The following is a 19,489-nucleotide window of genomic DNA, read 5'->3' as shown; positions in this document are numbered from 1 at the left end:
CTGTTGCAGCCACGGAATATGAGATAGGGCTGGGTCAAATACTCTTGCATTTGCTGTGTTTAAAGGGAATCTGTCAGCAGTTTTTTGCTATCTCATCTGAGAGCAGCCTGATGTAGACAAAGAGACCCTGAATCCAATGAGGCATCACTTAGACTACTGGTTGCAGCCGTTCTCATACAATCAGAGTTTTTAGATTTAGCAATGAAGCTGAGCTGAGAAAGCTAACCCCGCCCACCCCAAGCTCTGTATATACAATGTCCATAGACAGTGAGCTGCCTATCACAGGAAGAGGCGTGTCAGACCAGCGCTAAGTCACAGCAATGATAAGCTCCTTGTGCTAAAACAATCATTGCAAGCAAACAAAACCTCAGAGCTTGATAAGAGAGGCATCACTGAAATCTGTGTTTAACCCCTACCTCATGCTGTCTTCAGATTATATAGCAAAAACCTGCTGACAGATTCCCTTTAAGTTTTGTGCTGTGACACATTGCACACAAGCAAATACAAATGGCAGCTCTCAATGGCTGAAGAAAAAAAATAAAAAAATAACCTATTATACCTGTAAATTTACTCTTACAAATAATCATAATTTGTAATCATTAATTTAAAAAAATTGATAGGTCCTTTTTACAGGTAGAATATCAGGAAGAAACTCGGTATCAAATCAATATCCAAGTTCGTCACGGGGACCTTGAAGAACGATTAGACATACCTTAAATTTTAAAAACTCGGGGAAAACATACTTATGTTCATATGCAAATAAGAGTACTGAGGGTGGGGCTGTACGGTCCAAAGCACCCTTCCTCCCACAGTTTCTCCTTTCTGTTCCCCTGGCTGCATTGATTGACATGAGGTAGCTATGGAACCTGTTGGAGGAAGAGTGTTTTGGAGCACAGCCACCAAGCACCTCATTTGGATTTGAATATGAAAAATGTTTTCTCCAAAATGATTCAACAGGGTTTTAAACTGGAGGATCTGTATTCATTTTGTTATTGATTTAGAGTTAGATGCCAGCAACAAGACCATTGGTTATACCTCTTTTGGTCTATGTTGCTGGTGGACAAAACCAATAATGGAGGACATGATAGCAAATTCACTTGTGCCATGTTTGGTCATTTTTATACAGTAAGTTGTGGATTCTGTTTCTATATCTTGACAGAATCCAAACATTCCCAAACAATACATATAAATGGATATTTTATATTCCATTGACATGCTGCAGAAAAAAAATAAGATTATTATTATTAATTATTATAGTGAGATTTATTCCATGGCGCTTTACATGTGAAAAAGGAGGTATACATAGCAAAAACAATTACAATAATCTTGTACAAAAACGAGTCGCCAACTGGTACAGGAGGAGAGAGGACCCTGCCAGTGAGAGAGTGAGGACAGTCTACACAGTTTATTCTTTAGTGCAGGTTCTGTGCTGAAAACCATTGGAATACTTATATTAAATTTCAATGGATCTAAACCACGTGCAGGCTTGTAGCGGACTTGTAAGATTCAGTTAAGGATTTGCATTCATAGTTTGCAGCAGATTTGCCTCCTATGTGAATATAGCCTAATAGTAAGGTTGATCCTGCAGCAGCTTCTGCAGGAGAAATGTGGCTGCTAGTAGCTTTCATGTCTATAGCAGGTGATGCCTGTACATTATGCAAGCAGAAAAATAAAACTTGTTGAACATCAAAATCATTGAGTGTACGTAAAATGTGTCAGCCTGTGAGAATCTTCTGACCCAGTTTGTATGGATTCTAATTGCACTTTTTCGAGAAACTTTTTTTTTTCTACATTTAGTACTTTTGATGTTTGGCAAGGTTTTTTGTTTGCATATTTGGATTCTGACCTGAAGTGTAGTCCATGCACTACTATATTATTAAATTAAAAAGTCAAATGATCACCAATTCCATTGCCCACACACTAAAGTCAGCTAAACTGCTGAATGTAGTGGGACCTGTCGACCATCTGATGCATGCTTGATGAGAGATAGCTGTCAGCAGTACGAGCATTTAACTGACTCTTATTTGCAGTGTTGGCATCTTAAGGTCGCATATTCAGTATTTGATCAGTATTTTACATCAGTATTTGTAAGCCAATACCAGAAATGGAACAATCAGATGAAAAGTATAACAGAAACATGTGCATCACGTCTGCATTTTCCACCCACTCCTGGTTTTGGCTTACAAATACTGATGTAAAATACTGACCAAATACTGAACATGTGAACGTGGCCTAAGGCTTCATCTTTGCTATTTTGTGCATTATCAGTTTTTTACTTACCAACTATCAACTTAGTGTTTTCTCTTTTTGTAGATGAAAAGAAATGATAACCGTCTTCCAGGACACAACACAGGCTCCCAATACAGGATGCACTCTTACTACCCACCATACATTGGGCAGACTATGGCCACAACTGCTTGTGTCCCACCCATCTTTAGTTTTGAGGAAAACCTATCCTACCCTGAGGTGAAAGGAAGTGGTAAGTCTCGTTGTGTTGCATGAAATTTTACTGACCATGTGCAGTGTTTGTATTTTTCCTAGTGCCACTGTAATGATTTCCAGATCCTTTGCACAGTTAACTTATATGGTAATTCTTACTATTTTACATTAGCTAATAAACATTTTTACCAAAGCATATTCAAGATACAGTTGTATAATCAATATGGGCTTAAAATGCAGACTCTTAGCTTAATTTGAGGATATTCACATCCTAATTGGGGTAAGGGTTTAGGAATTACAGCTGTCTCTTTTTAAGGGACCAAAAGTAATTGGACAATTATCTCAAAAGCTCTTAATGGGCTATTCCCTCGTTAACCCATCATTAATTAAGTAGGTAAAAGGTATGGAGCTGATTCCAGGTATGGTATTTACATTTGGAAGCTCTTGCTTTGAACCCACAACATGTGGACAAATTTACTCTCAATGGAAGAGAAACAGACCATCATTAGGCTGAAAAAAAGAAGAAATGCATCAGAGAGGTAGCAGAAATGTCATCAGTGGCCAGATCAATAGTTTGGTACATTCTTCAAAAAAAAGCAGCACACTGGTGAGCTTGGGAACTTGAAAAGGCCAGGACCTAAATGGAAGACAACATTGGTGGATGATCACACAGGCGCATGGTTTGCTACAATGAAAAACTCTAGCTATCATCACATGAGCGGGGCAAATGTTTAGCCTCTGAATGTAAATGCCATTCAATGAAAACAAGCAGAGATCTTGAAAAGCAATAGAAACTGATTAACCCAAAGTTAATTTCCTACCTATCCATGCAGGGGATAAGAGCTGTAGTAAATAAATCTACTTCCCATGCTACGAATGTGCAGAGCATCACTGCTGCATAGAAAGCACTACAAGCTCGCTGCATGGGACAAGGAACAGAATGAGGTGCTTTTTTGTGACCAGCAGCAATAATTCTCACTCATTACATACACCACAGAAGGCTTTCTAAAGTGATAAGCCCCAGTTCATCAAACTGTTTTTTTCCAGAAATCTGGAGTTGCTGAACAGTCTTGTGACTTTCTGCCTTTTTCCACTAGTGCAGACAAATTTTTGAAAAGTGTGTGAATTTTAGCAGAAGAAGGTGTGGCAGAGTGTGCCTGACAATTTCATCATAATTTATGGCACAAAATCTGTGTAATTTACAGTAGAAATGCACTCCAGTCTCTGATTTCTTATACTGGCATACAGCAGCTGAAAGATTCAGCAAATTCATGATGAATTTGGTGCATCTTACCCGGGCCATGGAGTGGATCTGTATCTGACAGAAGATGGGAGCACACTGTTACATGCAGAATTTCTTGAAAGATTCATAGGTTGAATGTTAAAAAATTGGTCAGAGAGCGCAAAGAACAAGCAAGACGATAAATACAGATTGTAACATATACCATTATTGATGATAAGCATAGTGTACAAGACATCTGCATCCATTAATTCTGGAGTTTTGTTTTCTGCCCGTACATTGGAATAAGAGGCTCCACTACAGGACACAATGAGCAGAGATAAATGGATGAATTGGGATAATTTTGTAGGTCAGAGTTGAGGCATCTTTCTGTAGGGTGAATTTTCCTTCATATTTAGTCTGTTTATTTGCTAGACCCTTTATTAATTTTTTTTCTTCCAAGAAAAATTCCTTTAACCAATTTTACTGGTAAAAGAAAGCATACCCTTCCTTGTCCAGTTTAAAGGCCCCGTCACACTAAGCGAAGCTACAGCGATCCCGACAACGATACGACTTGTCAGGGATCGTTGCTGCGTCGCTTTGTGGTCGCTGGTGAGATGTCAAACAGTCAGATCTTCCCAACGACGCAGCAACGATGCGGCGACCCATAACGATCTGTATAACGATGCACGCCTATGTGTTTCTGTGTCTGAGTAGTCAACAAGGTCGTTGGTAAGGTGTCAAACACACCGATGCATGCTACCCAGCGGGGCCTCAACGATCAAAGAAATGTCCAGACCATACCGACACGACCAGCGATCTCACAGCAGGGGCCTGGTCGCTGCTAAGTGTCAAACGTAGCGAGATCGCTACTGAGGTCACTGTTGCGCCACCAAACTTGTGACTCAGCAGCAATCTCGCTAGCGATCTCGCTTAGTGTGACGGGGCCTTAAGTTGTGGTGAATCGATTGTTTACTTCAGCTTTGCCACGGTGGACGATAACCCTAACCTTGCCATTTAGCAAAGATAAATTAATTTAGTCTTTAATTTTAGGACCCCTCCATGATTAGCTATTGCACAATTGTCTTCTCGTCAGGGAAATAAGGCAGGCGTGAGTGGAATAACCTTCAGGGGAGCTATGCTGTCCTTCTGTCGGCCGCTGTCTTTGAAAATTGCCTGCAGAGTTAGTGAGCAGGAACAGTTAAGATTTACAAACAATGATGAAGCTTGTCACGCATCTTTCTCCATTCATCATTGGGGCCGCCGGAGCCGGGCGGTGAAGTGTTTTTCATAAAAACCAGCTCAGTGTGAAATACACCTCGCTGCAATGTTTACTGCTCTGAAACTCGTCACAGCCCTTTATAGTAAATCCAGATTGCGATGTGACATTACAGTATATCATTGCGGAGCGCGGTGGGGTTTACACTAGGAATGAGTGCAGTTCACACCAGATGAGATGTCCAGATTGAGTTATGTAGGAATTTGGCTGTTAGATGGGGATACTTATTTTTTCCCTCTTATGTTTTGTTTTGTGTCTTTTTTCTATCTAGGAAAGTTAACTTCTTTTTCTACATCCTTCTTTTCCTCATGATTTATCTTGATCTGTTCATTAGATGCTCCCCTCTTCATTTTCTTAACCTGGGATTCAGAGATTGGAAATGTTATTATGATTCACAAGCTCACATTGTGTAGGGCAATATACTTTATATACTGAGGCATATATCAGGTAAACACATACCTTATGGAGGATAACGTATTACAAATCCTGCTTGCTTTCTGTCTCTGTCCAGTGCTGCATGTAATGAAATTGCCATGTCTAGCGATTAAAATCGAGTGCTTCTTGTGTTGTAAAACTGGGATCTTCAACAGCTGCTAGCCTTATAGTAGTCTACACATGCCTAGTAGTGATGAGCGAGCATGCTCGCCACTGCTCGGTACTCGCCCGAGCATCTCAGTACTCGAGATGCTCGGAGCTCGCCGCGTACTTTCGAGATGCTCGGGTCCCCGTCCTGGATGTTTGGCGCTCTTTAGAGCACCAATCACGCAGGGATTGTCTGCCACTCATTGTAATGACGCAGCCATGGTGGTTGTGGCATTACAGTGGTTGCCCAAATCGATGGGAACAGTGCTCACAGTGAAACATGAAAAGCCGGCAATTCAGCAGCGGCATACACCGGAACCCAACAATTTAGAACAGAAAAAATAGAGCATCACACATAGATTAGATAGATAGAAACATGTCAGTCACATAAGTATAGTGACAGTGTTGGTTACTGTACTTGTCATTTAGTGTTAAAATAAAGGATTTATCATAAAAAAATAATAGTGTTTTCATGCACCCGTCTCTTTAAAAAAGCCGGCCAGCAATTCATCATCGGTACCCGACAATTTAGAACAGAAAGAATAGAGCATCACACATAGATTAGATAGATAGAAACATGTCAGTCATATATATAATAAGTACAGTGATAGTGTTGATTACTGTACTTGTCATTTAGTGTTAAAATAAAGAATTTATTAAAAAAAAAAATTGGTGTGGGGTTCCCCGTAATTTTAGTCTCTAGCGGAGGTTAAGCAGATGGCTGGGGCATATGTTTGAAGCCTGGGAAGGGGGTAATACCCACGGAGCTTCCCAGGCTACTAATATCAGCCCCCAGCTGAATATCTAGCCTTTACTAGCTATTAAAATGGGGGACCCTAAAAAAAATAACGTGGGGTCCCCCCTTTTTTAATGGCTAGCAAAGGCTAGGCAGACAGCTGGGGGCTGATATTAAGAGCCCAGGAAGGGTGCCATGAATATTGGCACCCTCCCAGGCTAGAAACACCAGCCATCAGCCGCCCCAGAAATGGCGCATCCAATATGATATACCCGTAAAGAAAAAATGTGTAATTTAACAATCACTTAAAATATAAGACTGGGTTTTCATGTGATGTTTGGGGGTTGTAGTGTGCCTTGTGGTCAAAGAAAACATTTGGCAAAATTGGCTATTATTTGCTGCAGTTCAGCAAGTCAAGGTACAGCACATGAAGCAGTTTGATAAACTCTTTTCTATTCCATCATGACTGTACCTTTGAGCACAAAATGAGGTCCGTAAACACGAAGGGGTCACGTCAAAACATTTTCGCCAGAATTCTGGCATAAAACTGCTCAAAAGTTTTTTTTCCCCAGGCCTGGCTGGGTCTGCCAACCTCTTGAAAAGTAGGTGGAGGATGAAGTGGAGTGGCGTATATTGTACTGCAGTACAAATTTTGAAGCGGCGCAAGCCAGTTGAAAAATGCGCCAAACTCATTAAGATTTATACTCCTTTAAATTCATTTAGCGCGTCTCACACTGCATGTGTACTGTTCATCAAGACTGACGTGCAATACTTCAGCCTGTGTACTGTTCTTCAAGACTGACGTGTAATACTCCAGTCTTCATGAATCAGGACCATAGTTTTAAAGTTTGGTGTGGAGAAACTCTAGTGGTTCTCAATAGAGCCCTGACCTAAACCCAATCAAACACCTTTTTTTATAGTGAGTTTACTGTGTCTAGATGGGAGAAGGGCGCTGTTGCTTCTAAATGGCTGCTACAGTTAAGTAGGGAGGAGAGCCCTCAGAGTTTCCTAGATGAAAGTCGGATAGTTTTTCATGCCCTCATCTGATCCCAGCCTGAGGGTTAATAGGAACTTGTGAGAAATGTTACATAGCTTTTCTTACCTTTGTAGAAATATCCATTTGCCAACTGATCGCTAAAAGGTTAAGTGCACACGTGTATGAGTTGTGGATTTGTCACTTGTACTTATCAAGCAGATTTTGTCACTATATCACACAAATTTTTCAGCAAAAGCCCATGTTCATGCTGCCATACATTCACACAGTGCAGTTTTCGGTGATAAACCTTGGTGGACCTGGATTATTGCCTTTTACGTGAAGTGAACAGGCGTCTTCTAGTTAAGACAATTGCAGAAATGGTGGAAAGAAAAATAACAAGTGAATGAAGTAATGGAAAACATGATTATTGCTACACATATCTGCATACTTTTTAAGCGTTAAATGGCTTGTCCAGGCAATTTTTTTAAAATTAGACCTGCAGCAGTTAAATGCCGCCCCTACTGGATAAGGAAGAAATAAGTAGTGCTCCTGAGCAGCAGTATATAAGAGCAGTAGGTGAGTATAGGCTGGGTCTGGTTTTAAAAGAAACAGTGGGGGAATGGACAATGCTTTAATGGGAAGCTGTCACCATGAGAATGCTGTCCAGTCTGCAGGCAGCATGTTATAGAGCAGAGGGAGATGAGTAGATTGATATATAGTTTTGTGAGAAAAGATTCAGTGTAACCTGTGTTTGCATCAGGGGCGGACACAGACTGTAGTGGGCCCCTGTGCAAGAATTTTTTGGGGGCCCCCCCCTGCCCTTCATAGGGGGCATGAAGGGCCTCCCCCCGTGCATCTCAAGTCCCCCCGTGCATCTCTGATTCCCCCCACTCCTAGTTAATTAATTGTATTTAAAAAAAATAAAACTTGTTATACTTACTCCCAGGGCCGGCTCCAGGTTTTTGTGGGCCCTGGGCGACAGAGTTTCAGTGGCCCCTTTAACACATACCATGATTCATGATGCACAGATACCACAGAGAAATATATATATATAGTACAAGGCCAAAGATTTCACTTACTACATTACATGAGCGATATCTACTGTAAATTCTACAATAGCTCAGAAACCGGCGAATCCTCACAGCGCACAGTGCAGACCGGACAGTATAGTCCTCCATACAGTATTATGGGCACCATATAATGCTCCATACAGGATACTGACCCCCTTATAATGCTCCATACAGGATACTGACCCCCTTATATGCTCCATACAGGATACTGACCCCCTTATAATGCTCCATACAGGATACTGGTCCCCATATAATGCTCCATACAGGATACTGGTCCCCATATAACGCTCCATACAGGATACTGGTCCACAAATAACACTGCATACAGAATACTGGCGCCCATATAACGCTCCATACAGAATACTGTCCCCCATGTAACGCTCCATACAGAATACTGACCCATATAACGCTCCATATGGAATATTGGCCCCCATATAACGCTCCATGCAGGCTGTTCCCCCCTTATAATGCCCCATTACATGAGCGATACCTATTGTAAATTCTACAATTCTATAATGCTCCATACAGGATACTGACCCCCTGATAATGCTCCATACAGGATACTGGTCCCCATATAATGCTCCATACAGGATACTGGTCCCCATATAACGCTCCATACAGGATACTGGTCCCCATATAACACAGCATACAGAACACTGGCCCCCATAAATTGCTCCATACAGAATACTGACCCCCATATAACGCTCCATACAGAATACTGATCCCCATATAACGCACCATACAGCATACTGACCCCCATGCAGGATGTCACACACACCCCCCCACCTCCATATAATGCCCCATGCAGGATGTCAATTCCCCCTCCCCCTCTTATAATGTCCCATGCAGTATGTCACCCCTCCATATAATGCCCCATGCAGGATGTTACCTCTCCCCCCATATAATGCCCCATGCAGGATGTCACCTCTCCCCCTTATAATGCCCCATGCAGAATGTCACCCCCCCATATAATGCCCCATGTAGGATGTCACACCCCCCATATAATGCCCCATGCAGGATGTCACAAACCCCCATATAATGCCCCATGCAGGATGTCACCCCCCCATATAATCCCCCATGCAGGATGTCACCCCCCCCATATAATGCCCCATGCAGGATGTCACCCCCCCTACCCCCCCTACCTTTGGAAGTGCATTGAGGTGAAGGGTACATTGCTGGAAAAGGAAGAAAAAAAAAAAAAAACCTCTTTAAATCTCTTAGTTTGCAAGTGTGAACGAGCTGCGTGTGTCCGGAGCGTAAGTGCGAACGAAAGTAAGTGTGTGACTTGTTTTTCAGTGACTTTGGATTCAGGGAGTTTGGAAGGGAGGACTTAGGACTGAATTGCTGACTGTATTTCATTCTTTTTTTACTTTACTTTTTACTTAATTAATCCACCTGACCTACTTATCTGATTCCCCCGTCCATACTTGATACTTAACTGATCCCCCGCCGATATCTAATTGATACACTTGCACATCCCTAATTGATCCCCGTCCATACACCTATATATAAATAATTGTGTTTTGTACTTGTATATATATACTGACTGTATCCCCATATTTAGAATGACGTCCATGTTGGCCGGAGCCGTGCAGTGTACATCTTGCGCAATGTATGCATTCCGTGAGCAACCGCTCGAGGATCCATACTGCTGCGAGAGATGTGAGCATATCGTGCACTTGGAAGCCCAAATTCTGGATCTAAGTGCTCAGATAGCGATACTGAGGAGCATCGACAACATGGAACGGAGTTTGCTACTCACCGAGCAGACACTCAATGGGTCAATACTGGGGGTGGAGCATAGAGGGGAAGTGCAGGCTGAACAGGCAGGGAGCTGGATAACAGTTAGGAGGGATAGAGGGAAGAAGTATAGGAAGGCTGGTTCAGAACCGGCATTATTGGAGCACGACAGATCCTCTGACCGCCGGGGGAGTGTATGCTCCAGTAATGAGGGGGAGGGGGGAAGTGTAGGGCAGGCAAGACAGGTTCTGGTAGTGGGTGACTCTATTATTAGGGGGACAGACAGGGCAATCTGTCACAAAGACCGGGATCGCCGAACGGTGTGCTGCCTCCCTGGCGCTCGAGTCCGGCACATCGCGGATCGGGTTGACAGGTTACTGGGTGGGGCTGGCGAAGACCCAGCAGTCATGGTCCACATCGGCACCAATGACAAAGTGAGTGGTAGATGGAGGGTCCTTAAAAATGATTTCAGGGACCTAGGTAGGAATCTTAGGGCAAGGACCTCCAAGGTAGTTTTCTCAGAAATACTACCAATCCCGCGAGCCACACAGGAGCGCCAACGGGAAGTTAGGGAGGTGAATAAGTGGCTAAAGAGTTGGTGCAAGGCAGAAGGGTCTGGGTTCATGGAGAACTGGGCCGACTTCGCGGTCGGCTACAGGCTCTACCGTAGGGACGGGCTGCACCTCAATGGGGAGGGTGCAGCGGTGCTAGGGAAGAAGATGGCTAACAGGTTGGAGGAGTTTTTAAACTAGAGACGGGGGGGAAACCAAGGAAATAGGTGGGATGTGAGGCAAACAAGGGGGAAGGGGAGAAGTGAATATAATGAGGGTGGAGAGGGGGGTGGGGATAGTACAGTTAGATCGTTAGAGAAGAATAGGATGCTAAATAACCCCAAAGTTTTATCTTGCATGCTGACCAACGCAAGAAGCCTGACCAATAAGGCGGATGAGCTGCAGGCGCTTATATCGGAGGAGAGGTATGACATCGTAGGTATAACAGAGACTTGGCTAGACGATAGCTACGACTGGGCGGTAAATTTATTAGATTATAGTTTATTTAGAAGGGACCGGAAACAGGGGAAAGGTGGAGGAGTCTGCTTATATGTAAAGTCATGTCTAAAACCCAGACTAAGGGAAGATATAGGAGAGGGAGAAGAGGGGGTCGAGTCCATGTGGGTAGAGATAGAGGGAACTAAAAATAATAATAAAATATTACTGGGGGTCTGCTATAAGCCACCAAATATAACAGAGGAGAATGAGAATCTGCTATTAGGACAAATAGACAAAGTAGCAAAACATAATGAAGTGATTGTAATGGGGGATTTCAACTACCCGGATATTGACTGGGAAACAGAAACCTGTAGATCTCAGAAAGGAAAAAGGTTCTTGACAAATATTAAGGATAATTATCTCTCCCAACTAGTGCAGGAACCAACGAGAGGGAAGGCCGTGTTGGACTTAATATTGACTAATAGGCCTGATAGAATAACTGAGGTACAGATAGGGGGGCACCTAGGTAATAGCGACCATAATATTATCGACTTCAAAATGCCCTTCAGTAGGGTTATCAATAAGGGAACAACAAAAACATTAAACTTTAGGAGGGCGAAGTTTGATCAGCTGAAAGAAAGCCTTCAACTTATTGACTGGGACAAAGTTCTTAATCAAAGGAATACGTATAGTAAATGGGAAACCTTCAAAAGAATTCTGAATACTTAGTGCAAGAGGTATATACCGTATGGGAATAAAAGGGCCAGAAATAAGAGGAAACCAATATGGTTGAACAAGAACGTAAAAGGGGCGTTAAATAGCAAAAAAGAGGCATTCAAGAGATTAAAACAGGAAAACAGTAAGGAAGCACTAATGTGTTACAAGGAAAAAACGAGAACCTGTAAAAAACAAATAAAAATAGCGAAGGAGGAAACAGAGAGACGTATTGCTAGGGAAAGTAGATCAAATCCCAAACTGTTCTTTACGTATATAAATAGTAAAAGGATTAAATCGGATAATATTGGACCGATAAAAAGTGAGGAAGGCAAAATCATAGAGAAAGATGAGGATAAAGCTAATCTATTAAATAATTTTTTTTCGACAACTTTCACAAAGGAAATCGAAATAACAGGAGAAATGAGAAGTGACAAACTTAATCCTCCACTAAGTATGACAAATCTAACCCAAGCTGGGGTACAGAAACGCCTCAGTAACATTAAAATAAACAAATCACCAGGACCTGATGGCATACACCCACGGATACTAAGGGAACTAAGTAATGTGATAGACAGACCGTTATATCTTATATTTAAGGACTCTGTTGAGACTGGGTCTGTGCCACTTGATTGGCGACAGGCGAATGTAGTGCCAATATTCAAAAAGGGAGCAAAAAGTGACACCGGAAACTATCGGCCGGTGAGTCTGACGTCCGTTGTGGGCAAAATTTTTGAAAGCTTCATTAAAGAGGCAATTACGGAGCATCTTGATGCTAATAATCTTTTAATCCCGAACCAACATGGATTCATGAGGAATCGCTCCTGCCAAACAAACCTGATTGACTTCTACGAGGAGGTTAGCTCTCGAGTAGATCAGGGGGAACCAGTGGATGTCGTGTATCTCGACTTCTCAAAAGTGTTCGATAGCGTGCCACATAATAGGTTGGTATACAAAATGAGAATGATGGGGCTGGGGGAAAATGTCTGCAAGTGGGTAGCTAACTGGCTAAAGGATAGAAGGCAGAGGGTGGTTATAAATGGAATATACTCAGATTGGGTAAGCGTCACTAGTGGGGTACCACAGGGGTCTGTACTAGGCCCAATGTTATTTAATATCTTTATTAACGACATAGTCAACGGGATAAATAGTAAAATATCAATATTTGCAGATGACACAAAGTTATGTAAAACAATTAATACAAAAGAGGACAGTGTAGACCTACAGAGGGATTTGGATAAGCTGGGTAGGTGGAGCATTAAATGGCAAATGAGGTTTAACGAGGAGAAATGTAAGGTCATACATATGGGAAGGAAAAATGGAAGTCACCAGTACTCACTGAATGGGAAATCATTGGGGAATTCAGAGATGGAGAAGGACTTGGGCATCTTGATTGATAGCAAACTAAATTGGAGTGCCCAAAGTCAGGCCGCTGCTGTAAGGGCAAACAGGGTAATGGGATGTATCAGAAGAGGTATAGCTGCAAAGGATGAGAACATTGTTCTTCCACTGTACAAAGCACTGGTCAGACCACACTTGGAATACTGTGCTCAGTTATGGGCCCCAATATATAGAAAGGATATAAATGAGCTTGAAAAGGTACAAAGGAGGGCAACAAAATTAATAAGGGGAATGGAGGGACTGCAATACCCAGAGAGGTTGGCAAAACTAGGACTATTCAGCCTGGAAAAGAGAAGGTTGAGGGGGGACATAATAAATGTGTACAAATATGTTAGAGGACAGTATAGAGATCTTGCCCGGGATTTGTTCAAAAGGAGGGATATTACGGTAACAAGAGGGCACTCACTAAGACTGGAAGAGAAAAGGTTTCAGCACCAGCATAGGAAGGGGTTCTTTATGGTAAGAGCAGTGAGAATATGGAATTCACTGAGTGAGGAGACGGTAATGTCGGATTCACTACACCAGTTCAAGCGGGGACTGGATGCATTTCTAGATACCAGGCAGATTTCAGCATATACTTAAAAATAAAATAAAATAGTAGGTTGATACAGGGATTTATTCTGACTGCTGGTTTCAGAGTCGGGAGGGAATTTTTCCTCAGGTGAAGATTGGCCAAATCATTTGGGATTTTTGCCCTCCTCTGGATCAACTTTAGCAATTACAGAACTAACAGGTCGAACTTGATGGACGCAAGTCTTTATTCGGCTTTACAAACTATGTTACTATGTTACTATGTTACCATATAATGACCCATGCCCCCATACATGAAAAAAAAAAAAAAATCCAATACTCACCTCACTTCTTACCAGCTGCTGGCGCTGCTCCGGACTCCAGCGTTGTGCGCGTCTTTCCGCTCTGCACTGTGGCAGGTCAGGAGAGAGCGAGCGTGGTGTAAACACATCACCGCGCCCTCTGACCTGAGACGTCACAGTCAGAGGACGCAGAAGACGCTGCGGAGGCACGGGGAGGGGTAAGTATTGTGCTGGCGCCTTCACATGACCGGAGATGTCCCTGCGAGGGGGCCCCGACCGGCCGGGCCCCATGCTGGAGTCAGGGCAGTCATGCCCTGATTGCGGCCCTGCTAGAGGCTGGAGGGGCCCCCTCTCCCTCGGGGGCCCCCGTTCAATGAACCGGCTGCACGGGCGGTAGGTCCGCCCCTGGTTTGCATCATTTACACCTCTGCTCTTTCTGGGATTTTGGGTCCAGTGGGTGGTCCTGTCAGTGACTGACATCTTTTTTTTTTTGTATAAGTGTGCATAGAGAGATAGCTGTCTGTCACTGTTAGGACCGAACCCTGAACCGAAAATTCCAAACATATCACAAAACTAAATATCAATCAGCTTAGATCCCTCTGCTCAATAGCATGGTGCCCGCATATTGCATTTTCTTGGAGACAGGTTTCCTTTAATTACTTATTATATTGTCGATCAGCACTTGTTTTTACATTTTTTTGTAGGGCCCTGAAAGAGGACCTTACCAGCTCTCCTGAGATTAGTAAAATAAATACTTGTAGTTCCCATAAACAACAATTCCAATCATGTTTTCATACACTCTGCATGTTTTCCTCTTTTATTCCTCCTAAAAGTTGACAAATAAATTGATAATATTATTAGTGATGAGAAAGCTTGCTCGTTTCTTGAGTTTTCCGAGTATCTTCAGCGTGCTTGGGTGTTATGTTTGAGTCACGCCGTGCTCATGATTTGTGACTGTTTGACATCTTTAATACATGTGAGGAATGCCTGTTTCTTAGGCATTCCTCACATGTAGGTATTAAAGCAAGTGTAGTACTACAGAAAGTTAAAACTTAACATTTATTACAACTGAATAAAAAGTGATACACCAGTCACAAGGACCTAAAAACAAGTATATGCCTGTCTGTGGTAGTGAGTAACCATATTAATCAATAACTCATTATGTCCAGGAATACGAGCATATGTAATACCAACATAGTCTACCCGTAACATAACACAGATAATGGCAGAAATTGGTGGAGCTCTCAAGACAATGTCTCAGCATATCATGTCTCATCACATAGGAACCTTAATACATTTAAACTGATTATGGTGAGCATTTAAACCTTATATATATACTAATGGAATGACCTCACCAAATATAATGTCAGTTCTTGCTCTCTGGCTTTAAGACAGCTCCATGTGGTGGGGCATCCAGACCTTTTCAGCCTCCAGCACCACACAGCACACCGCTCCCAACGCGTTTCATTGCCTCAGCTAATCATCAGGGGAGAAGAGGGTGTCATACAGTATAAAAGCTGGCATTAATCGCTCAGCTTATCCATTAGACAGCGCAAATATCAAACAAATAAGTCCTCCTTTTGAATATGCCCACGCTGACACGCGAGCGAGTCACTTCCGGTTCCGGCGAACTGACGTCCGGTATGTGAAACGTAAGTGTCGGCCGTGACGCGCAAACGTCACATCCGATGCGCGTGTCCTAAAGGAAGCTGGCGCGCAGACCAGGAGACAACGAGTAGGGGGAATGAACACAATGTGCCCACACGTAGCACACTGCGGTGGGTGGTAGCAAAACGCCCACCCAAAATCACCCCAGCCAGGAGGAGTGTCCGAAAAGAAACAGTATAGGACACTACTCCGGCCACATACCATATGCTGCGCAGTATACAATAACCACGTACAGCATGCCCCAATGGTCAATAGACCGGAGATATTTCACAGGTCAAGTCAGACCAGTGGTACTGAGGCAGAAGCAAAACGAGCACACATAATGCCCAAAAAGGGGAGAAAGTTGAGGTCAAACAGTTTAAGAAGTGTAAAAAGTGTAAAAATAGGGAGGGAACTAGGGAGGACTGCACCTCCAAAGAAAAGGGAGGGGGGAGAGGGGAAGGGGGGAAGGAAGAGAGGGAGGAGAGTGGATGATAGGGCATAAATAGCAGGAATAGATATTGATCAAAAACCCAAATATAACAAATGAATACATAGAGGGGAGGAGAAATAGCGCGGGGGACTACAAAGCCCTATTAATAAACTAATTAGGACTGTCCCTACCTGTCAGTGCAGGTTGGCACCCTAAAACCTGCGCAAGTGGCGCCCCCACTCAGCGGCGGCTGTCCCTACTCTCCTCACCCTAGCTCACCCTGCACTCATAGAAAAGACCTATAAGACAACTGTTCATTTAGGCCGTGAGGGGCCATTGTCTGCAACCTAAAAATCCACTTGGTCTCCCTTTGGAGAATCAGCTTATCCCAATCACCCCCTCTTGGTGGGGCAATCACTTTATCAATTCCCATAAATCGTATCATATCCATGTCATTAGGATGCACGTTGTTCACATGCCTTGCCAGGGGGGTGTCCCTTTTCAGGGCAATATCACATTGATGTTCCCCCACTCTTCTTCTGAGTTCTCTTTTAGATTGTCGATCAGCACTTGTTTTTACATTTTTTTGTAGGGCCCTGAAAGAGGACCTTACCAGCTCTCCTGAGATTAGTAAAATAAATACTTGTAGTTCCCATAAACAACAATTCCAATCATGTTTTCATAGCACTCTGCATGTTTTCCTCTTGTATTCCTCCTAAAAGTTGACAAATAAATTGATAATATTATTAGTGATGAGAAAGCTTGCTCGTTTCTCGAGTTTTCCGAGTATCTTCAGCGTGCTTGGGTGTTATGTTTGAGTCACGCCGTGCTCATGATTTGTGACTGTTTGACATCTTTAATACATGTGAGGAATGTCTGTTTCTTAGGCATTCCTCACATGTATTAAAGCTGTCAAACAGTCGCAAATCATGTGCACAAAGTTACTAAAACATAACGGCCAAGCACGCTAAAGATACTCGGCGAGTACCCGAGCATGCTTGCCCAAAGGGTTAACAGAACATACTCGCTCATCACTAATAATTATGTGTCATTACTCTCCTTGTCAAATATGTGTGTTCCTACACAGTTGGTTCGATACAGTCATCCCTGTTTGGACAGTGTCAGTGTGTAGGGACACACCCTCAACTGGTAACAGCCAGTTGTTAATTTATTGATACACTTCTAGGAGGAACAACACCACCTACAGTACTAAGGAAAGTTGCTCCAGGAGCATTATCTCATGGGAAATACAGAGCAGGCATATTAGAACAGACATGTCTGGAGAGCTGACAGGCCCTCTTTAAAACCTGCTTGGATAGATTTATCAGTAGGGTTGCAGGGTAAATCAATATATGAATTGCAGATTAATCAGAATAATGCATTTTTTATTATCTGATGCAATACATTGGACATTTTTCTTTATCTCCTTCATGCACCAAAAATGTAATTCCTTTTGTTAACCACCAACCTTTACTCATCAATAGAGATGAGCGATGTTCGACTCGAACTGTTCGCCAATCTCAAATTCGAGCTGTTTTGGGCGGTGTTCGAGCCGTTCGGCGAACACGAACGATTTGAAAAAAATCCGGCTGTTCGAGGTTATGTTCGCTAACTGTTTGTGCACCAAAATCATAACTGGATTTTTTCTCAGTAATGCTGAAAATTAATGTTAATACGCAGTTTGAGTGTATAGCGGGGTGGGGGGAGGGGTAGGGGATGGATCTCTGCATAAATAATGAAAATCTCCATGTTTTTTTCTCTTTCCCGCATTTACAGTGGGGAGGTGCAATCTGTCATCCTATCAGCAGCGCACACACGGAGTGAACTGCTTTTTTTCACACAAACAAGGGCATGTGTCATTGGCAGTGTATGTCACATTTCCATGCCCTATAAGACCCAGCCATTTTCCACGTAGCCACCATTTTCTCACTGCTGCTGCTGCGTGTAAGATGGCACCGCTGTTGCTGTGTGCGCTATACCTTGAGTGTTCATTTCAAGCCAATTTTCTCTGAAATATACAGATAGCTTGGGAGTAGGGAATAGTTGTGATTGCAGTCCTTTTGAGGACTAGGTTACATCATTTCCTACGACTTTTATCAGGCAGGTCTGTGCTCTTAAATAGATAGGTAGGGAGTAGGGACTAATTGTAATTGCAGTCCTTTTGAGGGCTAGGTTACATCAGTTCCTATCACTTTTTGCCAGGCAGGTCTGTGCCAGTGCTGTGCAAGTTTTTTTCACAGCATTTGGCTAGATCTAGATAAGCAAATCATTTTTGGCCTCTTGCAGTGTGTGTTAGTCAGTGGAGTAGCCTATCTGTGTTGTAAGCTACACCACCTGTGTATAGAATACAATTTTTTTTACTGCACCTAGCCAAGTAAAACCTTTTGGGCATAGCATCATTCTATTAGTCCATCTATACTAACCTCCACCAGGTTGCAAATTAAAAATATTTTTTATCTGCATCTATCTCTGAAAAAAAATTTGGGCTTGTAGCAGTGTGTGGGACTTGTTCTATTAGCCCATTTATACTAACCTCCACCAGGTTGCAAATTAAAAATAATTTTTATCTTCATCTAGCTCTGAAAAAAAAATTTGGGCTTGAAGCAGTGTGTGGGACTTGTTCTATTAGTCCATCTATACTAACTTCCACCAGGTTGCAAATTAAACATAATTTTTATCTGCATCTAGCTCTGAAAAAATATTTGGGCTTGTAGCAGTGTGTGGGACTTGTTCTATTAGTCCATCTATACTAACCTCCACCAGGTTGCAAATTAAATTTTTTTTTTATCTGCATCTAGCTCTGAAAAAAAATTTGGGCTTGTAGCAGTGTGTGGGACTTGTTCTATTAGTCCATCTATACTAACCTCCACCAGGTTGCAAATTAAAAATAATTTTTATCTGCATCTAGCTCTGAAAAAAATTTGGGGTTGTAGCAGTGTGTGGGACTTGTTCTATTAGTCCATCTATACTAACCTCCACCAGGTTGCAAATTAAAAATAATTTTTATCTGCATCTAGATCTGAAAAAAAATTTGGGCTTGTAGCAGTGTGTGGGATTTTTTCTATTAGTCCATCTATACTAACCTCCAACAGATTGCAAATTAAAAATATTTTTTATCTGCATCTAGCTCTGAAAAAAAATTTGGGCTTGTAGCAATGTGTGGGACTTGTTCTATTAGTCCATCTATACTAACCTCCACCAGGTTGCAAATTAAAAATAATTTTTATCTGCATCTAGCTCTGAAAAAAAAATTTGGGCTTGTAGCAGTGTGTGGGACTTGTTCTATTAGTCCATCTATACTAACCTCCACCAGGTTGCAAATTAAAATGAATTTTTATCTGCATCTTGCTCTGAAAAAATATTTGGCTTGTAGCAGTGTGTGGGACTTGTTCTATTAGTACATCTATACTAACCTCCAACAGGTTGCAAATTAAAAATAATTTTTATCTGCA

At 42.4% G+C, this 19,489-nt stretch overlaps 1 protein-coding gene across 1 annotated transcript in view; it reads left to right on the top strand.

Moving 5' to 3' along the window:
• LOC141166145 (doublesex- and mab-3-related transcription factor 1-like) overlaps positions 1 to 19,489 on the top strand; it is a 531,682-nt gene that overhangs the window by 282,839 nt on the left and 229,354 nt on the right. The window contains exon 4 of the mRNA XM_073652547.1: positions 2,314 to 2,479. Coding sequence (XP_073508648.1) covers positions 2,314 to 2,479 — 166 coding nt within the window. The remainder of the gene's footprint in view (positions 1 to 2,313; positions 2,480 to 19,489) is intronic.

The sequence above is a fragment of the Phyllobates terribilis genome, unplaced genomic scaffold, assembly GCF_046119375.1.
Source record: "Phyllobates terribilis strain yellow unplaced genomic scaffold, ASM4611937v1 Scaffold_1__5_contigs__length_1240528914, whole genome shotgun sequence".
Taxonomy (NCBI): domain Eukaryota; kingdom Metazoa; phylum Chordata; class Amphibia; order Anura; family Dendrobatidae; genus Phyllobates; species Phyllobates terribilis.
Note: the sequence above shows the minus strand (reverse complement) of the source record. Positions and strands in the feature narration are given on the sequence as shown.